The sequence below is a fragment of the Episyrphus balteatus genome, chromosome 4 (genome assembly GCF_945859705.1).
Source record: "Episyrphus balteatus chromosome 4, idEpiBalt1.1, whole genome shotgun sequence".
Classification (NCBI taxonomy): Eukaryota; Metazoa; Arthropoda; class Insecta; order Diptera; family Syrphidae; genus Episyrphus; species Episyrphus balteatus.
Window position 1 is genome coordinate 16,431,688 of NC_079137.1, and position 27,769 is coordinate 16,459,456.

The 27,769-nt window shown below is 32.3% G+C and overlaps 1 protein-coding gene and 1 long non-coding RNA gene across 3 annotated transcripts in view; one reads left to right on the top strand and one right to left on the bottom strand.

Moving 5' to 3' along the window:
• LOC129918720 (uncharacterized) overlaps nucleotides 1–14,925 on the top strand; it is a 24,376-nt gene extending 9,451 nt beyond the window's left edge. Inside the window, exons 3-5 of one of the 2 annotated variants that reach the window (XR_008772990.1) lie at nucleotides 1,746–2,044; nucleotides 2,101–2,285; nucleotides 14,640–14,925. This is a non-coding gene — a long non-coding RNA (uncharacterized LOC129918720). The remainder of the gene's footprint in view (nucleotides 1–1,745; nucleotides 2,045–2,100; nucleotides 2,286–14,639) is intronic. The other variant, XR_008772989.1, reaches the window with a different exon arrangement.
• LOC129918719 (basic-leucine zipper transcription factor A) lies at nucleotides 6,892–8,943 on the bottom strand. Its single transcript, XM_055999419.1, has one exon. It carries the CDS (start codon nucleotides 8,449–8,451, stop codon nucleotides 7,096–7,098), a length of 1,356 nt encoding a protein of 451 aa, XP_055855394.1. The 5' UTR covers nucleotides 8,452–8,943; the 3' UTR covers nucleotides 6,892–7,095.
• Nucleotides 14,926–27,769: the final 12,844 nt, after the last annotated feature.

The window sequence follows — 27,769 nt, forward strand, 5'->3', positions numbered from 1 at the left end:
AGACCAAATTTATTATACTTCACTAAATTTTTAGGTCGCCATTTAAAAAGGAAAATTTTGAAATTTCTATGCCAATTGACAGATTTCTCATTTTTAATAAAGACTTTAAATGGAGAGTGAGTGGGGCTAATTACAAAAGTAACAGAAGTAATAACTCATATTATGATCAGATTTTTTTCACATTTTTACTGACAACGTTTAATTTTATGAATAAAAATCGAATTTTGAAAAACGAAATATAAATTTGAAAATTGCTTAACAAAAAACTTAGAAATAAACTGTGATCCTTTAAGATTAACATTCAATCTATTAAACAAAAAGAGGGTGACTGGATTATGTTGGAACTTTGTAGGGTTTTTGCTGTGGATAATCAAATTGTAAAATGCACAGTCACTTAAAACCTTCACTAGTTTAGATTTTGCAATTAATTGGAAAAAAAACCAAAAGCTATATTTTTCTTGTTTTTTTTTTCAAATTCATTTAAAAATGCCGAATAATTATTCGAATAAAAACATATACAATCTTTCTTAATATGTAGACCTTTACATACAAAAAACAGTGTTTGGCTAGTGACAATATGACAATATGAATTTTTTCTTTTCAAAAAACCTAACTTGAAATTTAATTCTTTGTTTCAAATTATTATAGGTAAACTTCTTAAAAATAAAACTGTTTTCAAGTGAGACATTCTAGTCCAGCACTGAAAAATGTATCTTTTTGAAGTGAAAACTTCTTAAGTATCGTAGTGATTTGAAACAAGATGAAACGAAAACGCGACACGAACATTCAACTTGTTATAACTTTTTTGTTTTAATAGATAGATGAATGAAATTTGTACTGAAGATAGGTAATATAATTGTACAAAATTTCAATTGATTTCATATTCAAAATTCTGAGATAACGGTAAAAAGATGTTCTTTTTCTACACACGTTATATCTTTTGATCTATTGCACATACAAATTTTATTTAACTTTAGTACGCATGCTGATAACATAAACTTTTGTTTGATATATCACACATAACAGTACGTGCTCTACAAGTTACACAATCTTAAATTGAAAAAAAAATTGAAAAATACCTCAAAACACCTGTGGAGATCTGTTGCCGATGACCAGTGTAGGAAGTACCGTAATTTCAGCTCAGATGTTGTATAGACATGGACGATATAAATATTTTGAGCTGAAACAATAAGCTTTCAGATGATATAAAATTAATATAGGTTGTCATATAAAAAACATGTATTTAAAGGAGATAGAATAAAAATAGGTAGATTTTTTCTTTTTTTTTTTGCAAGAAAAATTTTTTTAAGGTTTCACTTCTACCACGTGTGAATTGCACACATGACTTTTTTTTTAGATTGGTTTTCATATAACGTTGTTTTTTGGAAATAGTGCACATAATAGACAAGAAACTCACAGCAGTTATGTGAACGTGATTGGCAGAATTCTTTGGGTTGGTCTTTAAATTGGACATATGAGATTCTCGCAGACTCTATTGGGGTAATTCCAAATTAAAGTTTTTTAAATAACTCTTTAGCAAACTCAATTTATTCATTATTCATTGTACCTATTTGTAAATATTTTGACGCTATTGTTGCTATCATTTATTTACAAGTATTTTTTTTTATATTAAGAATGAAGATATGATATTTCACCAATAGTAAAGATTTTCATTGACATAATGAGCCATTCATCTCAATTCACCTCCTTTTCTCTAGCCATACAATCAAATAAATTTATTTCAGATAAATCAAACATGTGAAGTTGTTAAATCGAAAAAATAAAAAAAAAATACTACGTTGAATTTTATTACATCACTAAGATCCATCATCACAATTTCATCGTCGTGGTCTTTGGCAAAATTTCGCGATTCGCGAGGATCCCCGTCTTATAGGTAGGACTCTATGATTGAAGAAAAAAAAAAATAGTACACTTATACTGAATATTAGAAGATGATCTCTCTTCCGGATCGTTTTCTTTGATAAACAGAGATACAATTGGGATTCATATGCTGCGTCGTTGTCGGCAGTTGGAATAAGATGAGGTAAAAGATACATGCAGAGAGCCATTTATCTGATAAATAAATAAGACTCTTCCTAGTTCGATAGTGTTTTTTCTTTTTGATGGAATCCGAAATGAAGAAGATTCAAGATGGGTTTCTGTGCCATTTTTGGGCAAACGAGTTTGGCTGGCTCTTTGGAAGTTGATTTATTGTCACACTTTTGCCATAAACGTAATTTGTCAAAATAGTTAAAGAAGTAAAAACTATACAAAATTTAAAAATGGTATGTTGCAGACTATTTAATGACAGGTACTTTAATACTCCTTAAGTGTATCTATTAAGGTACCTACATACATGTATACTTCTACATCTATAAAAAAAATTTAATCAAACACACAAAACTAAAAATTTAGCATATTCTAAAAGTTTAATTAATTCCATAAAAAAAGACACGCCTTCATGTGACTGTAGGTATTCTAAAATTGTGTTTATTTTTACCTCCAATAGCTGATTTTATGGTAAACAATTTAATTTTTTTCTTCCGCATGATTTCCGGCTAAACACCATATCATTCACATACAAATATTGGTTTTTATTACTTTCATTTGAATATTTATGCAAATAACACTAGTTATAGTCATAATTAATTGCCAATCGGAGTAATCTTCTGAAAACTAGAGTGCTATCAATAACTTTTACGAAGACTGGTAATTCATTTAAATTATGAAAAATTGATTTGCTTTTTTTAATGAATAACCATATTTATGGCATTTCTTAGAAAAGGTTACCTAATTTCTATTCCACATGACAAGTAAATAATATTATTTGCAAAACAACAAAAACAACCACAGGCACTAATCAAGCAAAAGTGGTTATGAAAATAAACATAAGGAAAGCTTTATTTTATTATGAAATACGCATTTTGTTTAAATCTAAAATTTTAATCAAAAGCACGATTTTTCTTTTGTTTAACAACTTGTTTCATGGTGTATCTTTTATGTTATGAATAAAAGAGCTAAATATATTTGTTTAAAGATCATATAGCACAAGCGTAGGTTATCAAGGTTCATTATAATAAAATTAATGCAATGTCAAAAACTATGAGTCACAGTTCGGAGGGTTTTATTTGCATAATTTCTTTTAATATATAAGACTGGAAATGCCTCCCATTTAATAAGTTTTTGACAAATTTTGAGTTTGTGCATCCATATATACTATATAGCATAGAAAACATTAGTAACATAATGTATGGCTGGTTGCACTTATGAGATTTCATAGCTGCTTAGGGTATACATGCCGATACACTGAAAATAATAAATTTCGTAAAATTACGAAAATAGTTTCATACACTACATTTTCGTTGGCCCAACGAAACATTCGTTGGCTCAACGAAAATATGTAATTTTTCGTAATATGAAAACCTTCATCAATTAATGAAAACGTTTCATACACTTTTTCTCCCTTTTTAGTGCCAAAAAATCCAATTCAATGAAAAGATTCATCAATTAACGAAAAATTTCATACTCATTTTAAAGAACAAAAATACGATTTTTTTCCTTACTTAATCAAAGTTTTAATTAAGTAACGAAAAAATTCATTAACTTATGAAATTCAACATTAACTAACGAAAATCTTCATAAGCTTATGAAAATTCTTCATATACTAATGAAATATTACATTGGCTTATGAAAAAATACATCAGTTAACGAAAAAAAATCGTTGCCTTACAAAAAAAAAAAAAAAAAAACGTAGACTTGGGTGCATTTCTGTTTTAATGGTTGAAAATTGAATCTTGCTGGATATAGTTCACATTAGGTTTTTGTTTAAAAATCTATGTAAGTTGAGCTGAATATAAAAAATATTTGCGTATTGACAAGGTGTCTCACGGATAAGTCAACTGATGAGTCCAAGTGAGCTCCACCGGGTCGAAACGCCATTTTTTTGTTTGGACTGTATTAAATTAATAATAATTTCATAAGTCCAATAAATATTTAACAATAATCTACTAAAAAAAAAAATAATACAACGAAAAGTTTCGTTAGCTAACGAATATTTTTTTCGTAATTTAATTAAAATATTCATTAAATTTACGAAAAAATTCGTTAGCTAACGAAAGTTCTTTCATAAATTAATCAAAAAATACATTGACTAACGAAAAATATCACCGTGGTTAATTAAATTTTACGTTAATCAATGAAAAAGTTTCGTAAAGTGATGTAAAAATTCATTAATTCGCGATCAAAAATGTTTATGAAAAATTTCATTAAAATACGACAGTTTTCGTTAGTTGATGAAGTTCTTCATTAACGTATGAAAGCCATTTCGTTGAGCCAATTAAATTTTTCATCGGCTGAAAATTAATTAAATTTTCGTTGGCTCAACGAATTTTTTCGTTGTATTTACGTAAGGATTTGGTTCAGTGTAGATGTTTACCTGGCGATATAACATGATATTGAGAAGGAAGTTTAATAAGAACCGAGTTTGAACATAAATTGTTGTTGTTCTGGCTGTTTCATTCAAATTAATTAGATATCATGTTTAATTTGATTTTCTATTTGTTTAAATATCCATAATATTTACACGAGTACAAAAGGTAGATTTGTATTGTTAATTCTCAAGTAACAAGCTTAAGTCGTTGTTAATTTGTGAAATGAATGATATTTGCCTTGGCATGTTAGTAAGCTATAAATCTCATTTGTATGGTCAATTCAAGTTCGGTTTTTTTTTCAAGGCAGTGATGATAATATGTAGCTGCTTATAATAAATTGTTTGTGATCAATTCATCACTATAACAATAAATGCAAGGGAACCAAATTTGTCATCCTAGTAAACCATAATTCAAAAAACGAAGAGGGCCTTCTTTGATGCAAATGATTGTATCGTGACAGTCTTGATAGGTTTGTACAAAGGAAACAAAAAAAGTGTTTGGAATAATACTCCAGTCAAAGCGTCATTTGACCTTGCGCACAGAGGCACTGTCAGTTTTCATTTCATGGATCGATAGGGGGACATTTGAAAGGCTTAACCCCAATTTCTCACCACCTGATCATTCTTTTTAGCGGAGTTATTCACAAAAATGCAATTTTTGGGATATTTTACTTTTAAGCTAATATCTTTGCTCCACTTTGTCGTAGACCAAAAAATAAACATGCATTCTCTTCCTTATAATATTTTCTATTCTTGAATGTAATTTCATTGTATTTGAGTAAGTTACTACAAAATGGCAGCCAGTTGAAGTCAAATTCTAGTAGTTAAAAAACAAATTTTCGTTTTTATTTCGAAAAAAGTTTATATTATGGTTAACATTATTCTAACCTATTTTGTAGCCCTATTCATGTCATGCATGCATTTTAAAGAAAAAATCAGCCCTTTATCACCAAAGATGGCCGAGTAATTGATAAATGAATGCATGCAAAACCGGTGCGAAAACACCCAAAAATATCGTTTTTTGGGAATAACTCGGCTTCAGGATGTCCTACAGCAAAAAATAAAGCTATTAATTGTTTGTCACAACATTTTCTATCGATTCAAGCCTTTCAAATGCACCCCTATCGATCCATGAAATAAAAACTGACAGTGCCTCTGTGCGCAAGGTTAGGCCCTTTTTTCCGACGCTTTGACTGGAGTATAAACTAGTTTTTCAGATTTAAATTTATGTAAGGCAATATTTTTCGATACATTTTCCGTTAACCCTTTCGGATCCAGCGTTACTCTCATGTAACATTTTTTTAAAAATTCGTAAAAAATATTAAACTAAAAAATTTTTAAGGTTTCGATGGCTTAATTGAAAGATAATAATGTCTAGTTATTGGATTATTACAAAAAGTTAGTCAAATATCATACCTTTAAATTTTTTAAGGGACTGAAATTCACATTTTTTTTTTGAAAAAAAAAAAATTTTTATACATGGTCATAATTTTGAAAAAAAGATATAAAAAATGTTAATGCAGAAAGTGTTTTATTTTTTTGCTTAGAAGAAGAAGCATACATTATAGATTCATAAAAAGTTATTTTCTCAGTTCTCCGAGTTTTTTTGGTGGTCGTAGGCAGTGCATGTTACTTACATGTAACTTGAGAAAAACACATTAGTTTTGCTATTTATTATTTTGGAAAATTACTTTTTGCTATTCATATCTCTTAGTTGTGATGTTTTTGACCCGATAATACCGAAAAAACATTTTTTAATATTGATTTTCATAGCTTGGGTTCGAAAGGGTTAAAAGTTTAAATAGCCTAAATTAGCACTACACAACCTAATTGTATGGTAGTCGTAGTTCTTGGCTGTGTACACAAAATATTATGTCAGAAAAATTTTATTTGAAAATTTTAATATTCGGGATTTTTAAAAATTTTAAATTTTAGTATGGGTAATCTAGAAAAAAAACTCAAGAGGCGATACAAATATGTTAGTCCAGGCAAATTAGTAATTTTTCGCGTTACAAAATTTTTTTCACGGAATGTGTTCGAGTGTAGGTAAGTCCTCATCATAAAAGTCAATTTGTTGGGATGATAAGACGTCAGGAGCAGCCGCCATCTTGGAAAAGAGGTTGGTTCCGTTTTCATTTAATAGCTCCATTTTTACGCATTTTAACCAAAAATACCAAGGACATACTTATTGACAATACAATTTTCTATAAAATGGTATGCGATTGAACTCCGTGAGTTAGTTATTTTCGACTTGTAAATGTGAAAGCGTCCAAAAAAATGTGCTCCAATGAACCGGGAAGTCGGTGCTGCCTACACGGCCGAACAACTATATTTTAAATTAGCTTAATGGTATTAATTTTATATTCCATCGCATAAGCCAACTTCAATAAATAACTTACTTATCTCATTCAAAAAACAAAAATGCTAATAATTACAAAATATAAAAAAAGTATAAACATTTATTTGTCTTAAAACTATCTACTGATTAACTTAGACGGTATTAAAATATCAGGGTAAAAATTAATTGTTTTCTATGCAACAATTCAGAGAATAAAATAAATATAATATTTTGTTTTATATAGAAAGAACCAATCAGCTCAAAGTCTCAAAGTTGAACTAGTCAGACACCACACTTTTCCATCAAAGTGAGTGCCCTATCCCTACTTCTATTCCACTGCAGTCATCTCCTCATCCGAAGTTGGAACTTTTTTTTGCTGATGGCCTTTTCTCTTAGAAATGGATCGCTTAAAATGGCTGCCATAAATATTTTCATTAGAAGAATATGATATTGTGTTGTAACTATCCTCAGCTTGAGGAGATGTAATAGTATAGCTTTGTTGCTGTGCCAGACCTTCTTCACCACGACGGGAATGTTCTTCTTGCATTCGACGGACCAGCCAACTCGGAATATAAGAATCAAGTAGACTCTTGGATCGACGAGTGTGGAAGAAGTCGGGTAGCGGGGATTGATGACTTTTGCTAGACTCGAAAGTTTGTCCTAATGAGCGATATTTACTTCCTAGGGATGGTCTCGACACATGTATTGGACGCCAGGGATTGACTTCGTTATTTGAAGATGATTCTATAACTGAGGATGTTGACTTTTCAGAAGGTAGTTTCTCTGTCGTAGTGAAGCTAACAAACGATGGAGGATAAGGGAAGCTTACGGCAAAAGATTTACCCGATCGGCCTGAAGATGATGGTCGTCGTGGGGCATAAACGTCTTGGTTGGATTCTGCCACTGGTCGACGGAATGGAGCATCTGGAACCCCATATTCAATCTCAGGTTCTTTTCCAACCGTGTCGGGAGGTCCATAGGTAATGGCAGGCTTTTGAGCACTTTCAGCCTGATGAACGGACTTGATTTCTTTTAAATGATTTAAATAGTACGTTTGAGTCTCAGAAGGTGCTGTGGGCTGTGGGTAGTTTTCATAGTTTTCGCTTAGGACTGGCTTTTCATTCTCTTCAGCTTTTGGGTTGTACTTGAATTCATTCTGATGGCTTAAGTAATAGTTTTGTGATTTGGAGGTGCTTGTGCTTGCTTGTACCAATTGATTTTCATATCCGTAGCTCAAAGCTGACTCCGGTGATTTTTTTGTATTTTGATAGGAATTCGAAGGACTCGAATCAACTTGTGATGGCTGACTTTGATACTCAACAGATTTCATTTGGTTGGAATAACGAATCTCTGGTTGATAGCTAGGTGTTGGCGGCATTTGTGTTGGCTTTGGCGGTGTTACATCTTGAGAATAATCCCTCTGGGAATATTCCTGCTTTTTTAGGTACTGTTTTGGTGGTAGCCCATAGTCTTCGGCTGGTTTAGCATATTCAATGTCCTTTTGAGACTGGAAAAGTACATCTGGAGACAGTCCATACACGTGTTGAGCATAGTTCTGTTCACGAATTCCATTGCCAATTGGGTATTGGATTAGTTCTTGTTGTTGTTGTTCTACTTCTTGATGTGATGGTGGTGATTGTTGATACAGTTGCAATTGTGGTTGCGCAGCCGCATCATAACCCATATCATGAGAGTATGAAACTGGCTCTGATGGAGCAGCAGCTGTTGACGGAACTGTCACTTGTGATGGACCGTGGAAAGAGTGTTGCTGTTGTTGCTCATCAGACCTGAAATGGAAAAAAAAGTTGGAATTTTTATTTTCTTACAAGTCTCATCTTTAGCAGTTATTAAAAAATCAAATAATGCAAAAATCCACCAACAAAAAATGCTGAAACGTGTTTCGCTTTCTAAATGCAAACATCATACTGTGGCGAGTGAATCAATTTGATTAGATAACCTGAAATGACTTAAGGCAATGATGAAGCTGTATGACAGGCATCTCGGAATTCATGTTGCATGTTTCAATTGAATGCAATGAAAATGAAAATATCTACGATTGGGTGCAATTATGATTTGATCTCGGAAGTTGCCACCTTGCTTTTACCAAACGTTTGATTTGGTTAGTCTATTGATGGTATTTGCTGGGTCATGCATGAAGAAAAGCAAATAAAACTTGACGGTGTGTGATTGGTTTGTGTTGTTCATGAGCCGCGATATATAACACAAATAAAAATTACAAATTATAAGGAAGACATTTTTTGGGGCGAGTAGCTTTTTTCATAGCAGGGCTAAAGCCGTGTGCCACCTTCATTGTTAAAGCAAAAGTACAACGTGTTTATGGTTTTTACATAAGTATCAAGTCTTTGTTTTATTGTTAATTGTGTTGATTGGTTTGATGCGTAAATAATAACTAATTTCCCACAGAAAATTGTTGCAGAGACCTTGCATTTAAAACATTTGTGCATTAAAAATCATATGTGAATAAATGCCTCATTCCTTGGTTGATTTTACATTATTTATAGAAACACACTTCAGGCTACAAAAAATAAATTTTTACATAGAAACATTTGCGTGTAAAGGGGTTTATTATTAGGTATTATTATTTAAAATAAATACCTACACACTATGTTATTAATCGAAAACCAAGTGAAAAGGAGGGGCCAAGTACCTAAAAAGCCATGTTTTCGTGATTTGTTAGTGACGACACATAATTAAAATATTTTTGTTAAAATCAATATGATCTATAAATTAAAGTATAACATTCGAAAAATATTATATACCTACAATTTTTACAAAAAATACCAACAAAAAAAAATACGACAGTGGCAGCAAATATTCGGACGTGGAAAAAAGTCGAATTGCGGTCCCCTCGTTACGCGATCACAAGCTAAAAGTTCGCTTCTTTCCTAGCATTTCTTAATTTTTAGCCAAATAATTTCGTAGTAAAAATGAAAAATTAAAAGAAAGAATCAAATTTGCTTTAAAAATTATGTACATCTTTCTTAAGTGTTTTGACAGCTAAACGAAGTATTCAATGATATTTCATAGGTGTAGGTATATGACAAAATAATTTAAAAAAAAATTTCAAGGCTCAATTAATTAACTCTCCATTCAGAAACAAGTGTTCCTAGAATGACGCTAGTTATAAATAAAACTTAAATTCACATGTAACATAAATTTAATTTAGCTATCCATATAAAAAGTAATATGCAACGATAAATCCGTTCAATGCCATTTGAAAATACAAAATAGACATTTGCACGTTACATGATTGAAATTTTAATTGTTTACGATATTATGATACAATAAAACACATTTCTTGGGTCACCATTTATTGAAATAGTTATACAAAATGATTATTTTTTTGCAGGACATTTGGTAAAATTGTTAATTGTACTGTTGAAAAAAAAACTGCCTATAAAAGTTGTACATATAATTGAATTTGAAGAGAACAGGTTTTTTGGTCTATTAGATGGAGCACAATAGAAATAAACACTTTTCAAACCGAAACGAATGAACTTCCAGATGCGTGCCTATTTTATTATAATCGGTAAATAAGAAAATAATTGCCTTGAACTCAAATTGCAGTTTCACAGTTTAAAAAATAACTTATGTATGTAAATTACAAATTGCAGGCCTTAAAAATGGCTACTTCTTTAGGTATATTAAAAAAACAAATCCTACCCTAATTGCCAAATCACTACTTGCTGTGTTGCACTTATAAAAATTATTGCGCCCATAAGAAAAAAATATCATAATTTAATTATTATCTTAACAGAGCATAAAATTATGGCATTAAATAATTACAAATTGCAGTATAATGCGTAACTATGCCAAAAGTTATAGTATACTATGTCGCACGCTTCATAAATTGTTTCTCTTCATGACGGAAGAGTTGCATTGTAATTAAGTAAGTGCGAGTGTGGAATTTTTGTGTACCCTCTCCTCTTTGCAAACAACTTAGATTTGCAAGTGTGAATATGTGGGTTTTAATTACAGACAAATCCTGTCCCTGTTTGTGTAGTTTAAATACAGATTATAAATCCTGTTTTTTTCTTATCTATGCAACCTACATAATTTTGAATTTATCGATTGGCTAATAGAAAATCAAATACTTATACCAGATACCAGATTGTAGGAAAAAAACATTAAACAGGTCAATTTAATAAGTCATATCAGTTGGTAATGGTAAAATACTTTTAATTGCGTTGATTGTAAATTGTAAAATATATCAAAATGTTTTTGATTTGATTTTCATATTTTGTCTGCCTTTATTTGAACACATTTTGGATTTTTTTAAATTTTTATTCAAAACTTTATTTATTTATTATTATAAATTTTAAGTAAATTATATAAAAATAAGTAATAATAAATATAGGAAGTCGACAACATTCTAGAGAAAGAGGTTTGCAAATCGTAAAATCCATTGAAAAAAAAAAAAATAATTTGCTTTCAATTTAGTTTAATTCCGAATCCGCAGTCAGAGTCATAATTATTTTGCTGGCACGCAGACGTCACATTCTTGAAATACTTGAAAATAAGAGGTCAAAAACGAGTTTTTGAGTACTTTTGACGTCGAATTACTTTACCGATAATTTTTTTGCAAAACTACTTATGCAATCTCAAAATTCGACATTTGATCGTCTAAGAGCCATTTTTGTAATTTAGAGATAAAACGAGAAAAACGTAATAAAAACACCTATTAACTCTACTAACTCTCACAATAGTCACTTGAAACCATTTGGATATTACAAGACTTGGAACTTATTTTAATAAAAAATATTAGATTTCGATTTATTTTTTTTTTAAACTTTATAACGAAAATAGTGATGAGTAGAGTACCTATAGCTCAAAAACTAGACATGATAGAATAAATCTGGAAAAAGTTTCAAATTCAGCACACTAAAAGTGTAAGAGCCGGCAGCAGATTTCTTGAGCGAGAGGTAACCGATTTATATTAATAGATCAAATGGACCTCATTTAAAGCGGTTACAAACATGCAAAAGCTGAAACACAATCACGCTTTGCCGTCGATTTTGACAACTGCCAAAAGTTCAACCATACGAAATCTGTGTAACCTCACACAATAGGGGGGTTCACATTGACCAATTTACCGGACAGACCGATTGTCATTTGGCCTGATGGCTGAATTATATTTTTCGTTCACACTCATCAGACAATTTTCATCAAACCCCATTTTTCATCTTATTTTTAATGTATCTTTCACCTATTCTGCTCTCAAATTGAAGAGAATGGATTATTACTGTCTGCCGGACAGACATGTCGTTCAATTGACTAACATGTCCGTCCGACAATCAAAAAATCAAAATTTTTTGAAAACCATCCGGCAAACCGGACAGGCAGTCGGATGGGTGTTCACATTATCAAATCAGCATCAGATCAGACCAAATGGTGGCTGGTCTGTCCGGTAAGTTAGTCAATGTGAACCCCCCTAATGACGCTTTTTCTACGTACGCTTTTTTTGACAAACGTAAGGAAACGTAAAGAAGCGAGCAAACAATTCAACTAGGTTGAACTTTTGCTCGCTTTCTGACATTTATCAGATATAGTTACAGTCACCCACATAATTGTTGGGCCAAATGTGAAAAAAAAATAAATTATAAATACTAGGTGTGCTTTTCTGTTTCTATATATAAATTTTGCACAAAAAAACGACATCGAGATATTTTAAATCAATCAAAAATAACAATAATTTAATGATGTGGTAGACTGAGTTTTATTGTTAGTTCTCTTTAAAAGAGAATTTATTTTGATTGGTTTTGCTTTTATAACTATAGGATTAGAGAATAAACAAATTGTTATGTATTTTTCAATACATTATAATATCCTTCTTCATTTTTCCAAATTCAAATCAAGATAAAGACATGGCCCAATAATTTTGTGAGTGACTGTGTTTTTTTTTTATTTGACAGCACATTTTATGTTTCAATCAGCTGTTCAAATTAAAAGTGACAGAAGCTTTGAGGATTTCTCAACGTAACGCGACGACGCGTCTGGCAAAGCGTGATTGTGTTTCTGCTTTAAGTCTGCCGGCAATGTTATTGCATTTTCTCTCAGAATCGGCGCCGATACAATCCGGCAGACTTACATGTTTGTTATCGCTATAAATGGACCTTCTTGATCTATTAATATAAATCGGTTACCTCTCGCTCAAGAAATCTGCTAACCTAACAAAATTTTTGCTCCCGACATTTTTTTTTAATTTTCTGTACAAATGCCCCACCCGTGACACAAGTGTACCTACCTCTATTGAAATTCTATTTGAAATATTTTTTCCTCTGATAACCAAAACCTTTTGTTCAGTATATACCAGATATTACGTCGATAAGAGAAATCCTCCGTAAAATAATCGTAACATTTTTTGGTGGGTGCATACCGTTTAACAAAATGCATTCATGGTCCATCACCATCATATTGCATAAGATGGAAGTGTCACCAAACATTCCTTGTGCTTTCTCTCAACAGAAACTACTCTAATACCCAGTGAACTCTATTGCTGAAAAAAAAAACAATTTGCATCATAAAATCGACGCGTAAAATGAATGAATTTTCCAACAACTCGTTTTATTAAAATAAAATTGTTGTGATGAAATCCACAAAATCTAATGACTTCCTGATGGGTTAGTTTCAGTTTTAGTTTCAGGAGAAAGCCAAGGAGAACTACTGCGCATAGCCGTTCAAAACAAACTCCTATAGCTTCGAGCAAGATTAATGTATATTCATTTGCTTCGAGCTATAATATTCGGTACGTGCTTCCAACTTGTGTAACAACTCAGTTAAGGATTTGTTTTGCTTTTTATTATTTTTTCCTCAATCGCACCCATGCTCATAAAGTGAGTTTGTTTAATTTATTTGCCAATGACAGGATTTACCTGTCCCCGTTTCACAATTCAAACATTGTAGTCTTAAAGCTTTAAAAAGCTTGTAATATTAGCCAATATCCACACCACTATTTTTATCAAATACACAAACCGAAAACTTACCCGCCATGCTGTTCAATCGGAACAAATTGTATCTGGTATTCGTTTTCGTTAACATTTCCGTTTCCGGCTGACTGCTGTTGAGGAACATCGTGACTGTAATAGAAATGTGGTGCCGGTTGCGGTTGTGGCTGTCCAACATCATACAACTGTTGCGGATTATGAGGCGGCAATTGGCCACCGGCAGGCAGATACATAATTTCTTCACCATGGTAAGCTGGTGATTGTTGATGTTGGTACTCTAAACATGGTAAGATCAATTACAATTAGTAATCAAAGAGTCGAGTCACATGAACAATTTATTGAATGTAAACAAACCGGCTTCTGCTGGTGCAGTCGGTTGATCGGTTAGTGGTTGGACATGCTGATGTGCCCTTGTTGAATAACGATGAGTATCGAATGGATTTGGTATTGGTGGGTAGTCTTCGTTCGAAATGGGCGGATACAGCTGCACTGGCTGACCTTTGGCTGGTTGTTTACTGAGCGGAGGGGGCATTGATTTTGATTGTCTTTCATTTTTAATGTGATCATCTTCGATGTCTTCAAGATTGATTTTTCGAGTTGAAGATTCATCATAGACAGCTATAGTCGTAAAGGGAAGGAGGCAGAATAATAGAACCGGTGGTATTAACTGTGGATATAAGAAAAAAAGGTTATTTGTAAAAGATTGCAATATTTGATTTAAAAGTTTATTTATCTCAAAAAATCGCATATAAACATAATTTTTTTGTGTTTTGGCAGAAGTATCTTTTGAAATTAAATAGGTATGCTTACTATAATATCTTTCACTACAACCCAAATGAGATAATTTCGCAAATAAGATTATATTATTTCAAATTTAATTAATATTTCATTCTATACTATTTAACAGGAAGACCGACACAATCCCGAAATTTTGAATCCAGAAAACCCAGAATCTTGAAAATCCAAAATCCAGAAAGTCCGGAAAACCCAAAATCCAGAAAACCCTAAATCCCGAAAACCCAAAATCCCGAAAACCCAGAATCCCGAAAATCTAAAATCCAGAGAACCCAAAATCCCGAAAACCCAAAATCCAGAAAGGCCAAAATCCCAAAAATAAAACAGAAAAAGTAAAAAACTCTTCAAAATTGTATTTCACTGATATTTTAATTGAAGTATAAAATAAAACACCAATTAAATAACAAAAATAACAATACAAAAATATTAAGTTAAATATTAAAACTTAAAAGTATTTTTTCCAACTTAACTCAATCACAACAAAACACTGCTCAAAGCAGAATAAGTACTTGAAATCATGTAAAAAGAGATATTAAGAGAATTATACATTTATATTGTTTTTTTATGGGTTTACTACTTCACTTCACACTTGTGGGGACTTTTCACTAGTCGATTTTTGCCGTGCGACGAAGCTTTTCGGCTCGTGTGTACGTAAGTCGCAAGCGACTAAAGTGCCATCCCCATAGAAAAATCCTAGTCGACCAACATTCCCGCTTCTATAAAGCTTTATAGAAGCAACTATTGCATTTATAAAGCGTTATAGAAGCAAAATTGTTAGTTGGACTGGCAACACTGATTGTAAACCATCTTGAAACCAACTTGTAGGAATGTTAGAAATCAGGCTAATATTCGAAAAAGATCTTGTGTTTCCGCCGTCATTGGAAGAGAATTCTGCAAGAGAGGGTCATACATTCTCTGACTGAAGCCCATACCAGCCTACGAATACCTATGTATGTACACATATTTTGTACGTAGAAATTTTGACAAACACTACTGTTTCTTTTATTAATATAGATCTAAGGAAGTTTTTATTAGTAACTTAATATGAGACGGGAAAACCAAAATCTGTCAATAATTTACAATTTTTATTTTGACCATTTTTTACTAACGGTCGTGCATTTTATTTTAATTCATTATTTTTTTTTCTGCCTGAATTTTTTAAAAGTCAGTAGTTACTCATTTTTTTATTTTTAGTCTATTGAATAGACCCTTTTTGATGGAACAAATTCGTTCAAGAGTTTTTATTGGCGATTATGATTCCTTGGCATACAAGAATACTCCAGCCAAAAGTGCTACTAAATCCATTGGTGCATTTCTGAGAAAACGGCAACACTGGTCGGTTTTCAGTTTTTTTGATTTAACTCGAAAATCAAGCCTGACTTTGAAATGGTTCAAAGACACTTTTTATAGCAAATTAAATTTTCTGTCAAGTTAAGATGGTTAAAAAATTTTAAAAATTATTTTTGACTAATATTCTAACCTAAAATCAAAGAAAAAAAAGTTAAAAAATTGACAATTTTATTTTTTTTTACTAAATCAAGGGGCATTTTGTGTATGTAGCCGGGACGTCCAAACTTTGTACTAATGAAATAAAGTAGAGGTAAAATCCTTTGATAATATGCAATTTTTAATTTTTTTGTCAAGAAACAACTTAAATGTACCTATTCAAAAATTAGCACTTTTTCTAAATTTTTGACTTTTTTAATTAAAAGCAAGTTTTTAAAACTCGATAAAATCGTATTAATTGGTAACTTTTAGACTTTTAAAGTAAACATACTTCGAGGGATTGATTTAATATAAACTAAATATGACAAACAAAAAAATTTATTTGCATCCTTATGGCTTTTTGTGCAATTTTGTGTATGTGCATTTTTATAAATTCGGGTCGAATGGATGGACGGAGAGCCATTAGCTTTGGTCTATTGCATAGAAGAACATTTAATACCAACTCTTTTACTGTTTTCAATGGCCTGAAAAACAATTCTTGTAAAATCCGCGACCAACGAAAAGTTTCTCTTGAAAAACAAAAAAAAATACTCTAATGAGTTTGAAACAAAATAGCTCAGGCAAATTAGCAAATCAAATTGCACTTTTCGCGGGACAAATTTTTTTCATGGAACGTGTTTAGGTGAATGTCCTTATCGTAAAAGTGAATTTTTTGGGATGATAAGATATCGGGAACAGCCGCCATCTTGGAAAAGAGGTCGGTGCCGTTTTTATTTTATAACTCCATTTTTACTCATTTAAACCAAAAATGTCCGAGGATAGACTTATTATCAAATAAATTATCTAAAAAATGATATACAAATGAATTCCGTGAGTTAGTTAAATTCAATTTTATAGTCGGTCAAAGTCCGGGTTCTTCTCTCAAGGTTAAGACAATATGACATTTTATAAAATATCTGAAGAACTTTTGATTTGTTTGGGATTTTCTAAAAGAATGAAATATAGCACTTTTAATTATCTATGAAATGAGCACTTTATCGTTACTGTAACCAACATAATGTATAAGTTATCTAACGTCGAAGTTCACATTCTACCAGTCAAAAGTGAGAAAATATCAAGTTTTCTTCTATTAGACCGAGCAAATTTTTGAAGTGGAGGTATAACCAAAATATAAGTAAACAGTTTTTTAACTATATTCGTCTAAATATTGAATTCAAAGTTTGAAATCTTTAATGTTAACCTTTATATGGTTTTCGAGGTTTTAAATGAAGTGAATTTTCCAATTAATGTGAATAAGCTAAAGTGACACTATTTAAAATTCTAAATATAAGAACTGATGCCCTGTCATTTTTCCTAAACATGAACACCTCAATCTCAGCATTACGATAAGTATAACTCAAGATATGAGGTGTGTAAGCCGTTATGTTTTCGAGACTATTGTGTTTAATTTTTGATTGTTTATTTGAACTATTGAAATCCCAAATATGTTCAGTTTAAAAATCGTATATCATGACTTCGACGTTTGTTGCTTCTACAATGTGATGGTTACAAAAACAATAAAGGGTTCATTTCATAGATAATTAAAAGTGCTATAATTCATTCTTTAAGAAAATCCCAAACAAATCGAAAGTTCTTCAGATATTTGAAAAAATGTCATATTGTCTTAACCTTGCGAGAAGAACCCGGACTTTGACCGACTATAAAATTGAATTTAACTAATTCACGGAATTCATTTGTATACCATTTTTTAGATAATTTAATTGATAATAAGTCTATCCTCGGACATTTTTGGTTTAAATGAGTAAAAATGGAGTTATAAAATAAAAACGGCACCGACCTCTTTTCCAAGATGGCGGCTGTTCCCGATATCTTATCATCCCAAAAAATTCACTTTTACGATAAGGACATTCACCTAAACACGTTCCATGAAAAAAATTTGTCCCGCGAAAAGTGCAATTTGATTTGCTAATTTGCCTGAGCTATTTTGTTTCAAACTCATTAGAGTATTTTTTTTTGTTTTTCAAGAGAAACTTTTCGTTGGTCGCGGATTTTACAAGAATTGTTTTTCAGGCCATTGAAAACAGTAAAAGAGTTGGTATTAAATGTTCTTCTATGCAATAGACCAAAGCTAATGGCTCTCCGTCCATCCATTCGACCCGAATTTATAAAAATGCACATACACAAAATTGCACAAAAAGCCATAAGGATGCAAATAAATTTTTTTGTTTGTCATATTTAGTTTATATTAAATCAATCCCTCGAAGTATGTTTACTTTAAAAGTCTAAAAGTTACCAATTAATACGATTTTATCGAGTTTTAAAAACTTGCTTTTAATTAAAAAAGTCAAAAATTTAGAAAAAGTGCTAATTTTTGAATAGGTACATTTAAGTTGTTTCTTGACAAAAAAATTAAAAATTGCATATTATCAAAGGATTTTACCTCTACTTTATTTCATTAGTACAAAGTTTGGACGTCCCGGCTACATACACAAAATGCCCCTTGATTTAGTAAAAAAAAATAAAATTGTCAATTTTTTAACTTTTTTTTCTTTGATTTTAGGTTAGAATATTAGTCAAAAATAATTTTTAAAATTTTTTAACCATCTTAACTTGACAGAAAATTTAATTTGCTATACAAAGTGTCTTTGAACCATTTCAAAGTCAGGCTTGATTTTCGAGTTAAATCAAAAAAACTGAAAACCGACCAGTGTTGCCGTTTTCTCAGAAATGCACCAATGGATTTAGTAGCACTTTTGGCTGGAGTATTCTTGTATGCCAAGGAATCATAATCGCTAATAAAAAGTCTTGAACGAATTTGTTCTATTTTTGCTCTGGAGCTCGGGTCTATTAAATAGACTATTTATTCGAAAAATAAAAACAAAGCAAATAGGTACTTGCATTTTGCTTTCAAAAATAAAATTAAAAATGAGTACCTACTGAGTATTAGAAAAATACGGCTATTGTTCATTTATGTAAATATGAGAATTGTTTGAATATTCCGAATCCATCAATACAAAAAATTACATTGTTAGTTGTATGTAGGTACAAATATAGGGATAAATTTCCTTCTTTTAATCATTTAACTTTAAATGAATTCATTTAATATAAAACAATGGTTATTATAAAATCGAGATATTTCTACACTACATTGCCTCCACATTATTGAAATACCAAAGTAATTAGTGAACAATTCATACCTTGTACATAATTTGCAGAAATGAAATGTTAAATTGCTTTTTTGCTTGTTGGATAGCCAATTATGATATCAATGAAACTCTAACATTTAGTAAAGTTATTGCGAATTTATTTGCGACAGCGAGATATTTTGATTTCTGTCAATTTGAGTACGTTTAAAGAAAATTGCATTTTTGTGTTTTATAAAAACTCAATTCATTTTAAATCTCAATTGGAAGTTAAAAATCTTGATTTCTTTATTTGAAAAAATAGCTAACAGCGAGGCTAAATTAAGCGTTAAGTAAAAGCGATTCATTTGAGTTCACTATGGTGTATACGTATTATATAATTTTTTATATATTTATTTTTTATAGGCATGTACAAATGTACATATATGTACCTCGAAATTAGTCCAGTCAATAAGAAAAAAAATTAACAAATGTGACGTCAGCAAAAATAGTATAAATCTCAGTGACGAAAACGAGTTGCCGCAAAGAACATTTGCAAGTATGTTTCCGATATTATGAAATTTACATCCACTTTTTTTTGCAGGAACTATTATAGATTTTTCTGTGTAAATTTTTCTTGGCTCCATATAATTATCCTACAGTTACAGTTTTTGTGAGTTTTATACAATTTAAGGACTGGGAAAGAAAATTTACTGTACAACTGCCCCACCTGTGTTACAAGTGTTCCTGTACTTAAATTCTATGAGAAATATCAAGCGTTAAATAAGAGTGGTTCATTTAACCCTCTACTGCATACGAAGCCAAATATGGTTTTGTCTGTTTGTATGCACTTTTCTCTTCTCTGTCACAAAAAAATGGTAAAGATTAACTACAATCCTCTTCTTTGTGTTTCTGAGAACCCATAGAGATAGTTTTTTCGTGTGTCCGACACAAAATAGAGGTGTATTTTATGATCACAGGTGAGTCGATCAGTCGTGTGCAATGAAATCGAAAGTGTAGAATTTATTCATACTTTAAGTGTTAATTACTGCGTTTGTTTGGAAAGTAAAGTGGAATTAAAAATTTATTTTTGATCGATTGTGTTATTGTGTATGCTATGGATCAATTTTTATTGAAAAAAAAATATTGGCCTGGTCTTGGGAGGGCAAAAAGGACGGAAGCCATATTTGGCCTCGTATGCATTCAGGGGTTGTAAATCTACACAATTTGTTAAATTTTTTTTTTGAAAATTTTGTTTCTTTACATTGTTAATTTGCTTGGAAGCTATGTTTTATTTCAGAAGTGGAGCCCCTTCGCTTTTAGAGACATTTTTCTCATGTTAACCCCATTTCCAGCGGCGTAACCACAAAAATTTTAGGGGGAGGGGGCTCACCTATAATATTTTTCAATAATTGTATTACTTTTTAGTTTTTGTAAGATCTGGGAGTGGGTGAAAATGTTGGAGCAAGACTTACTTCGACAGTGGAAAGAATGTGAACCAGAAAAAATATGTATAACGGACAAAAACAAATTGTTTTTCTCGGTTCCATGTCTTAAAATGAGCCAAATTTGAATTAATTCTTAACCTTTTGTAATGCAATGTATTTATTTTACTTTATTTTGTTTTTAAATGATGAATATTTATCTTTTGATATTTTTAATTGTATTCTTTACATAATCTGAATAAATTAAATTAGTAAAATTTCTTACCCCTTAATGCATACGAAGCCAAATTTGGCTTATAAACAAATTTTTTAAACAAATTAATTTAAACAAATTTTTTTAATGAAAACCGTTTTGAAACAACCCAAAGAACCCATGTAAAGCATTTTTAAATTTTTTCGTCCGCTAATATTAATTCATGCAGTAGAGGGTTAAGGTCACTATGGTGTATACGTATTTTTTATATAATAAAATAATATAGTTTCTACTTTCGCTGTTGGAGTTCAAGTAATTTTTAAATGTAGACAAAACATTTTGGGAGTTTACTATAGGCATTAGGGAATCATCGTAGAAAGGAAGGGATTTGAATTTTATATTTCATATAGTGAGGGACATTGAGACAAACATTTTAGTTTCCTCCGTTTCTAAAATACAGTACATAACGCTTATAAGAAACTCTAAAATTGCACAATATTTGTTTCTTATAACCGAGTGTTTCTTATATTCTTAGAACGGATATAAGAAACAAGTTTCTTATACGGATATAAGAAACAAGTTTCTTATACAAATATACCTACCACAAACTTATCCTCGCCTAAATATTCAATCCAATTATATAACTTAGCTATTTTATATTTTTTTCCACAGATTTCTTTTCTATTTTTTCCCGATTTAATTTATTCAAGGATTATGTATCAATTTAGTTTTAAGTGAAATATTAGCTGTGTTCCTTTGGCCTGAAGTATCTACTGCTAAGTAGGTCTGGTTGTATTCAACACCATTTCTTCAATAGAAAAAATGTCTTTGAATGGATTCAGATGCACTAAAAAGTACTTTGCTGAGCCCAAAGGAACACAGCCATTATTTCGCAACATTTTTAGCAAAGGCAAACACAGCAGGGATATAAAGAACACAAACACAACAAATAACAAATTGAACACTGAACTGAAATTATCTTCAAATAATGTCAAACTCAAACAGTGTCGCCATGAAAATATTTGGAAAAATCTGCAAAAATGACGAAAAAAATCTGCAATGCAGATTTCTTAAAATTTGGGAGACTCCCATTGAAAAAGTTTTCGAATTGGTTTCAACTAAAAAAATTACTTCGAGAGTAATTTTCCTCGCTTGAATTGATAAATTTGTATCATTAGTATCTTCCCTGGAAGTGTGGCTTTATTGTATTGTTGGGCTTTTTCCAATATAAAATCAAAAATGTACTGAACGTTATGAAAAAACTCCAGCTGATTTGACAACTGTATTATTTAAATAGGAAAAATTGTAGGTAGTTTTTGGCAAAATAAATTATGTTTTAGTTCGTCCTTGGCTTTTATTTAATTGACATTTTACTGGAGTTTTTGGAATGTTATCCTTTTTTGTCTTTTAAAGGTTAAGTTTCAGCTGCAGATAAAATCTGCACTGCAGATTTATAGTTCTCAAAAGTCTGGGAATAGGTTAAAAATCTGCAAAATGCAGATAAATCTATTGGCAACACTGCTCAAAAGACATTTGCACAGGTTGCTTTAAATTTTTCTTAAGGGTTCATGTTTTTTTAGTTTCGTGATTTTTTTGAAAGTTTCTTAAATCCAACCAACTTTATGTGTGAGCAAGAAAGTTCGTGGTTTGAAAAATGTTTCTTTTATCAGTGTTTTTCTTATAAACGTGTTTCTTATAAACACATAATTCAACATTAAAATATATGGTAAAGTACACGGTGCTTTTGTTCGAGTTTCTTTTAAGCGAGGTTTTCTTATAAGCGTGTTTCTTATAAGCGATAAATACTGTATTACCGTTATAAAATGCAAAAAATAGAGTTATAACGAGTATGACTGCTAACTTTCTTATTGTCTGTTAGGTATATCTAAATTTTAAGTCAATAACTATGCAACAGCATGTTATTGTAGGTGAAACCTTTAATAATTAATTATTTTGTTTACAAATCAAGCCAATTTTTTAGAAAATTGCCCCTCTTGGCTCAAATGGGGGCATTGGAGCTCTTCCTCCCATACTACACCAACGATTTTTTCCTGCCTTGACCCAGAGTACACGCGACGCTCTTTATGGCACATTCCTCCTGAATTACCTTGTATATTTTTGTGTCCAGATGATGATATTTGGCTTTAACTTGAAAATTTCAATCTAATCCGATTGATAGATGCCAAAAAGCTTTAGTGTATTAGTTGGGTTGAGACAAATTAAATAAAATGCACGACTGGGTCGCACGAACTTGCTCTTAGAGTTAAAGTTGCTTAAATTTTTAAGACTTTTTACATAGAAATTTGGAAAAAAATAAATATGGTTTAAAACAAAAAAATAAAAAAAAAAATCTGAAATCAAATTGCCCTCCAAAGTAAGTATGCCGTTTTGATTGATATATTAAGATGCATTTTAAGAAAAAAAATTTTCAAAATCATTAGAGCCGTTTTTTAAAAAACTAATTTTTTTTTAAATAATTTTTTGGGAAAAAAGTTTTAAAATAAAATTGGTATGCCATTTTGTAGAAATTACTAATCAACATCTTACAACAAAATTTCAAAAAAATTCAATGTCCCGTTTTCGAAAATTTGATTTTCCAAAAAAAAATATCAAAATTTTTTTAAAAATCCAAAAATTATTTTTTTGGAAACTTAATTCTTGGTTCATATTTAAATTATATAAACGCTTCTTCAAAAAAAGTTTCGTTGAAATCAATTAAGCAGTTTCGGAGATAATCGGATTTGAAAAAAACGGTTCTATGGCAGGTACCGTTAATAATGATTTTCAAACAAAAATTTTTTTTTTCATTAGAAGATAGACCTTAGCTTAAAACTACTACTTGAATTTTTTAAACAAAATCGTTATAGCCGTTTTTGAGATATTTCAATTTTACTAAAATCGGTATATGACAAGTACCGTTATTTTTGATCCAAAAAAATTAATTCCAAAAACTCCTCTGGAGAGTCGTCAAATAACGCTACATACCAAGTTTTACATCAATCGGTCCATCCGTTTAGGCTGTAGCTTCTTATATAGACAGACAGACAGACAGACAGACAGACAGACAGACAGACAGACAGACAGACAGACAGACAGACAGACAGACAGACAGACAGACAGACAGACAGACAGACAGACAGACAGACAGACAGACAGACAGACAGACAGACAGACAGACAGACAGACAGACAGACAGACAGACAGACAGACAGACAGACAGACAGACAGACAGACAGACAGACAGACAGACAGACAGACAGACAGACAGACAGACAGACAGACAGACAGACAGACAGACAGACAGACAGACAGACAGACAGACAGACAGACAGACAGACAGACAGACAGACAGACAGACAGACAGACAGACAGACAGACAGACAGACAGACAGACAGACAGACAGACAGACAGACAGACAGACAGACAGACAGACAGACAGACAGACAGACAGACAGACAGACAGACAGACAGACAGACAGACAGACAGACAGACAGACAGACAGACAGACAGACAGACAGACAGACAGACAGACAGACAGACAGACAGACAGACAGACAGACAGACAGACAGACAGACAGACAGACAGACAGACAGACAGACAGACAGACAGACAGACAGACAGACAGACAGACAGACAGACAGACAGACAGACAGACAGACAGACAGACAGACAGACAGACAGACAGACAGACAGACAGACAGACAGACAGACAGACAGACAGACAGACAGACAGACAGACAGACAGACAGACAGACAGACAGACAGACAGACAGACAGACAGACAGACAGACAGACAGACAGACAGACAGACAGACAGACAGACAGACAGACAGACAGACAGACAGACAGACAGACAGACAGACAGACAGACAGACAGACAGACAGACAGACAGACAGACAGACAGACAGACAGACAGACAGACAGACAGACAGACAGACAGACAGACAGACAGACAGACAGACAGACAGACAGACAGACAGACAGACAGACAGACAGACAGACAGACAGACAGACAGACAGACAGACAGACAGACAGACAGACAGACAGACAGACAGACAGACAGACAGACAGACAGACAGACAGACAGACAGACAGACAGACAGACAGACAGACAGACAGACAGACAGACAGACAGACAGACAGACAGACAGACAGACAGACAGACAGACAGACAGACAGACAGACAGACAGACAGACAGACAGACAGACAGACAGACAGACAGACAGACAGACAGACAGACAGACAGACAGACAGACAGACAGACAGACAGACAGACAGACAGACAGACAGACAGACAGACAGACAGACAGACAGACAGACAGACAGACAGACAGACAGACAGACAGACAGACAGACAGACAGACAGACAGACAGACAGACAGACAGACAGACAGACAGACAGACAGACAGACAGACAGACAGACAGACAGACAGACAGACAGACAGACAGACAGACAGACAGACAGACAGACAGACAGACAGACAGACAGACAGACAGACAGACAGACAGACAGACAGACAGACAGACAGACAGACAGACAGACAGACAGACAGACAGACAGACAGACAGACAGACAGACAGACAGACAGACAGACAGACAGACAGACAGACAGACAGACAGACAGACAGACAGACAGACAGACAGACAGACAGACAGACAGACAGACAGACAGACAGACAGACAGACAGACAGACAGACAGACAGACAGACAGACAGACAGACAGACAGACAGACAGACAGACAGACAGACAGACAGACAGACAGACAGACAGACAGACAGACAGACAGACAGACAGACAGACAGACAGACAGACAGACAGACAGACAGACAGACAGACAGACAGACAGACAGACAGACAGACAGACAGACAGACAGACAGACAGACAGACAGACAGACAGACAGACAGACAGACAGACAGACAGACAGACAGACAGACAGACAGACAGACAGACAGACAGACAGACAGACAGACAGACAGACAGACAGACAGACAGACAGACAGACAGACAGACAGACAGACAGACAGACAGACAGACAGACAGACAGACAGACAGACAGACAGACAGACAGACAGACAGACAGACAGACCACTTTTTTGGCATTGTCTACCATCGTAATGTCATGGAAAAATGTTATCTCAACTTTTTTTTTTTACGAATGCATAACTTGATATATATAGTACCTATATCGCAAGTAAAAAAATATTATAGGAGGGAGGTTTATTCCCATCCGTTTAGCCGGAAGGTGCAATATTCGAAAAAATTGACTTTACTTGGAAAAGAAAATATTTAAAATTAACGGTTACCCTCACAATATCGTGTTATACCTTTCTGTAAAGGCAAAAACTTTTTTTTCCAGATTTTGGTTTCCGACAAAAACCAAAAACATTGAAATTTGAAAGCAAAGTTATTACATACATAATTATTACATAAAAATTTGAAATTTCTTTGGAAATTTCGCTATTTTTTCAAAACTTTCAATTTGAAGATAAATTTAAAAAAAAAACTATTTCTTAAAACAACTTTATTAAACAGACGAATTTTGGCTTAACAAAAAAGTCTAAGACGCCATTGTGAATGTAACTGTTGATTTTTAAAAATTCTTTTTCCAACTTAAGTCAATTTTTTCCAAAATTGCCCCTCTCGGCAATACGGAGATGAGTAAAATTTGCCAACCTACACTCTCTAGCTTTTTTGGCACAGTGCTGTATAAAGCATTCGAATTTCCGGTAATGACAGTGTTGTTTTGAAAACCTCTTCAAAAAGTTATCTTAATTTTTTTTTAACTTTCTTGAAGTCCATTTCCGGCTTGCGTTGCGTTTTCGCAACGTCATGTTTGAAGACTTCTAGAACATAACTGAATTTTAATTGAAATGAACTAAAAAATGATTTTGAAAGATGGTTGAATTTATCTAATCGATCTGTTTTTGGATTTTTTTGTTGCTTTTTTAGGATTTTCAAAATTCTAGCTCTAGTAAAATTTGAAGAAGGATTTTTAAACGCATTTTGTTATTTTGTTTTCAACAATTTTTCAATACCCAGTGTATTTTTTATTTATTTCATTTCTTAATAAAAATGTTCAAATAAAACTGATTTATAATTTATGTAAGAAAATTTTTTTAAATAATTTTTATGAGGCCCATTTTCGGCAACGTCAATTTTCCGGAAAACCAGAAACTTTTTCAAATTTTTTTTTCACATTTCTTCTAATTAGACCCAACACAGATAGTGTGTAAAATTTCATGTTTCGAAGTCAACTGGAACTGGTAGCCGGGTTAATTCAATTGCATCAAAAACTACGTAACTTTTACAGTTGTATACTATGTATTCTTTTCTTATTATATCTCCAACATTCGCTAATTAACGCCTTAAGATCAAATTATGTATAATTCCGAATTAAGTTATTATTTTCATGACAGCTTTGGAAGTTCCAACATTTATTCTTGTAATACCTCAACTGTGTTTATTAACACTTTAATTAATTAAAAAGCTTACAACCACAAGCGATACTAAATGAGTGATACACACTTTATACCGAGTTTTTCCTGTCATCAATTTAACTCTTTATCAATCAAAATTATGAGCATTTTGGTAGTGCGCACCTGCTTGCTCTCGAGCACATCAAAAACATGTTAAACATTATTGACCTTTTTGAGTTTAACCCAGCCTAACCATCACCAGCGATCTGTTATCCAATGGTTTGACTTAATTGGATGCCTTGTCATTAATCATTCATCTCCATCATCATAACAACTTACTGAACTACTTCTGGTAGATTGTAAATTGTTGCCTTAAGCCTCCCCTTCCGCCATCGCCATCACTATCGCAAACCTTTACGGAAAAATGTCTATGTCCGATTTGAGTGGTGCACTAAATCGCCCGACGCCTTCGTCATCAGTCGCCGCCTTTGTGGTCGCTTAAAGTGAAAGTTTAATCATAGTATTACCTAAAAATATATATATATGTGTTCCGCATCATGTATCTAGGACCAAACCTAAAAGCCACATAGATATTTTGTCTGTCGTGT

What these genes read in the sequence shown, in the direction of transcription:
- LOC129918719 (XM_055999419.1), bottom strand. Translation starts at nt 8,451, where the DNA reads ATGGGTTATGATGCGGCTGCGCAACCACAATTGCAACTGTATCAACAA.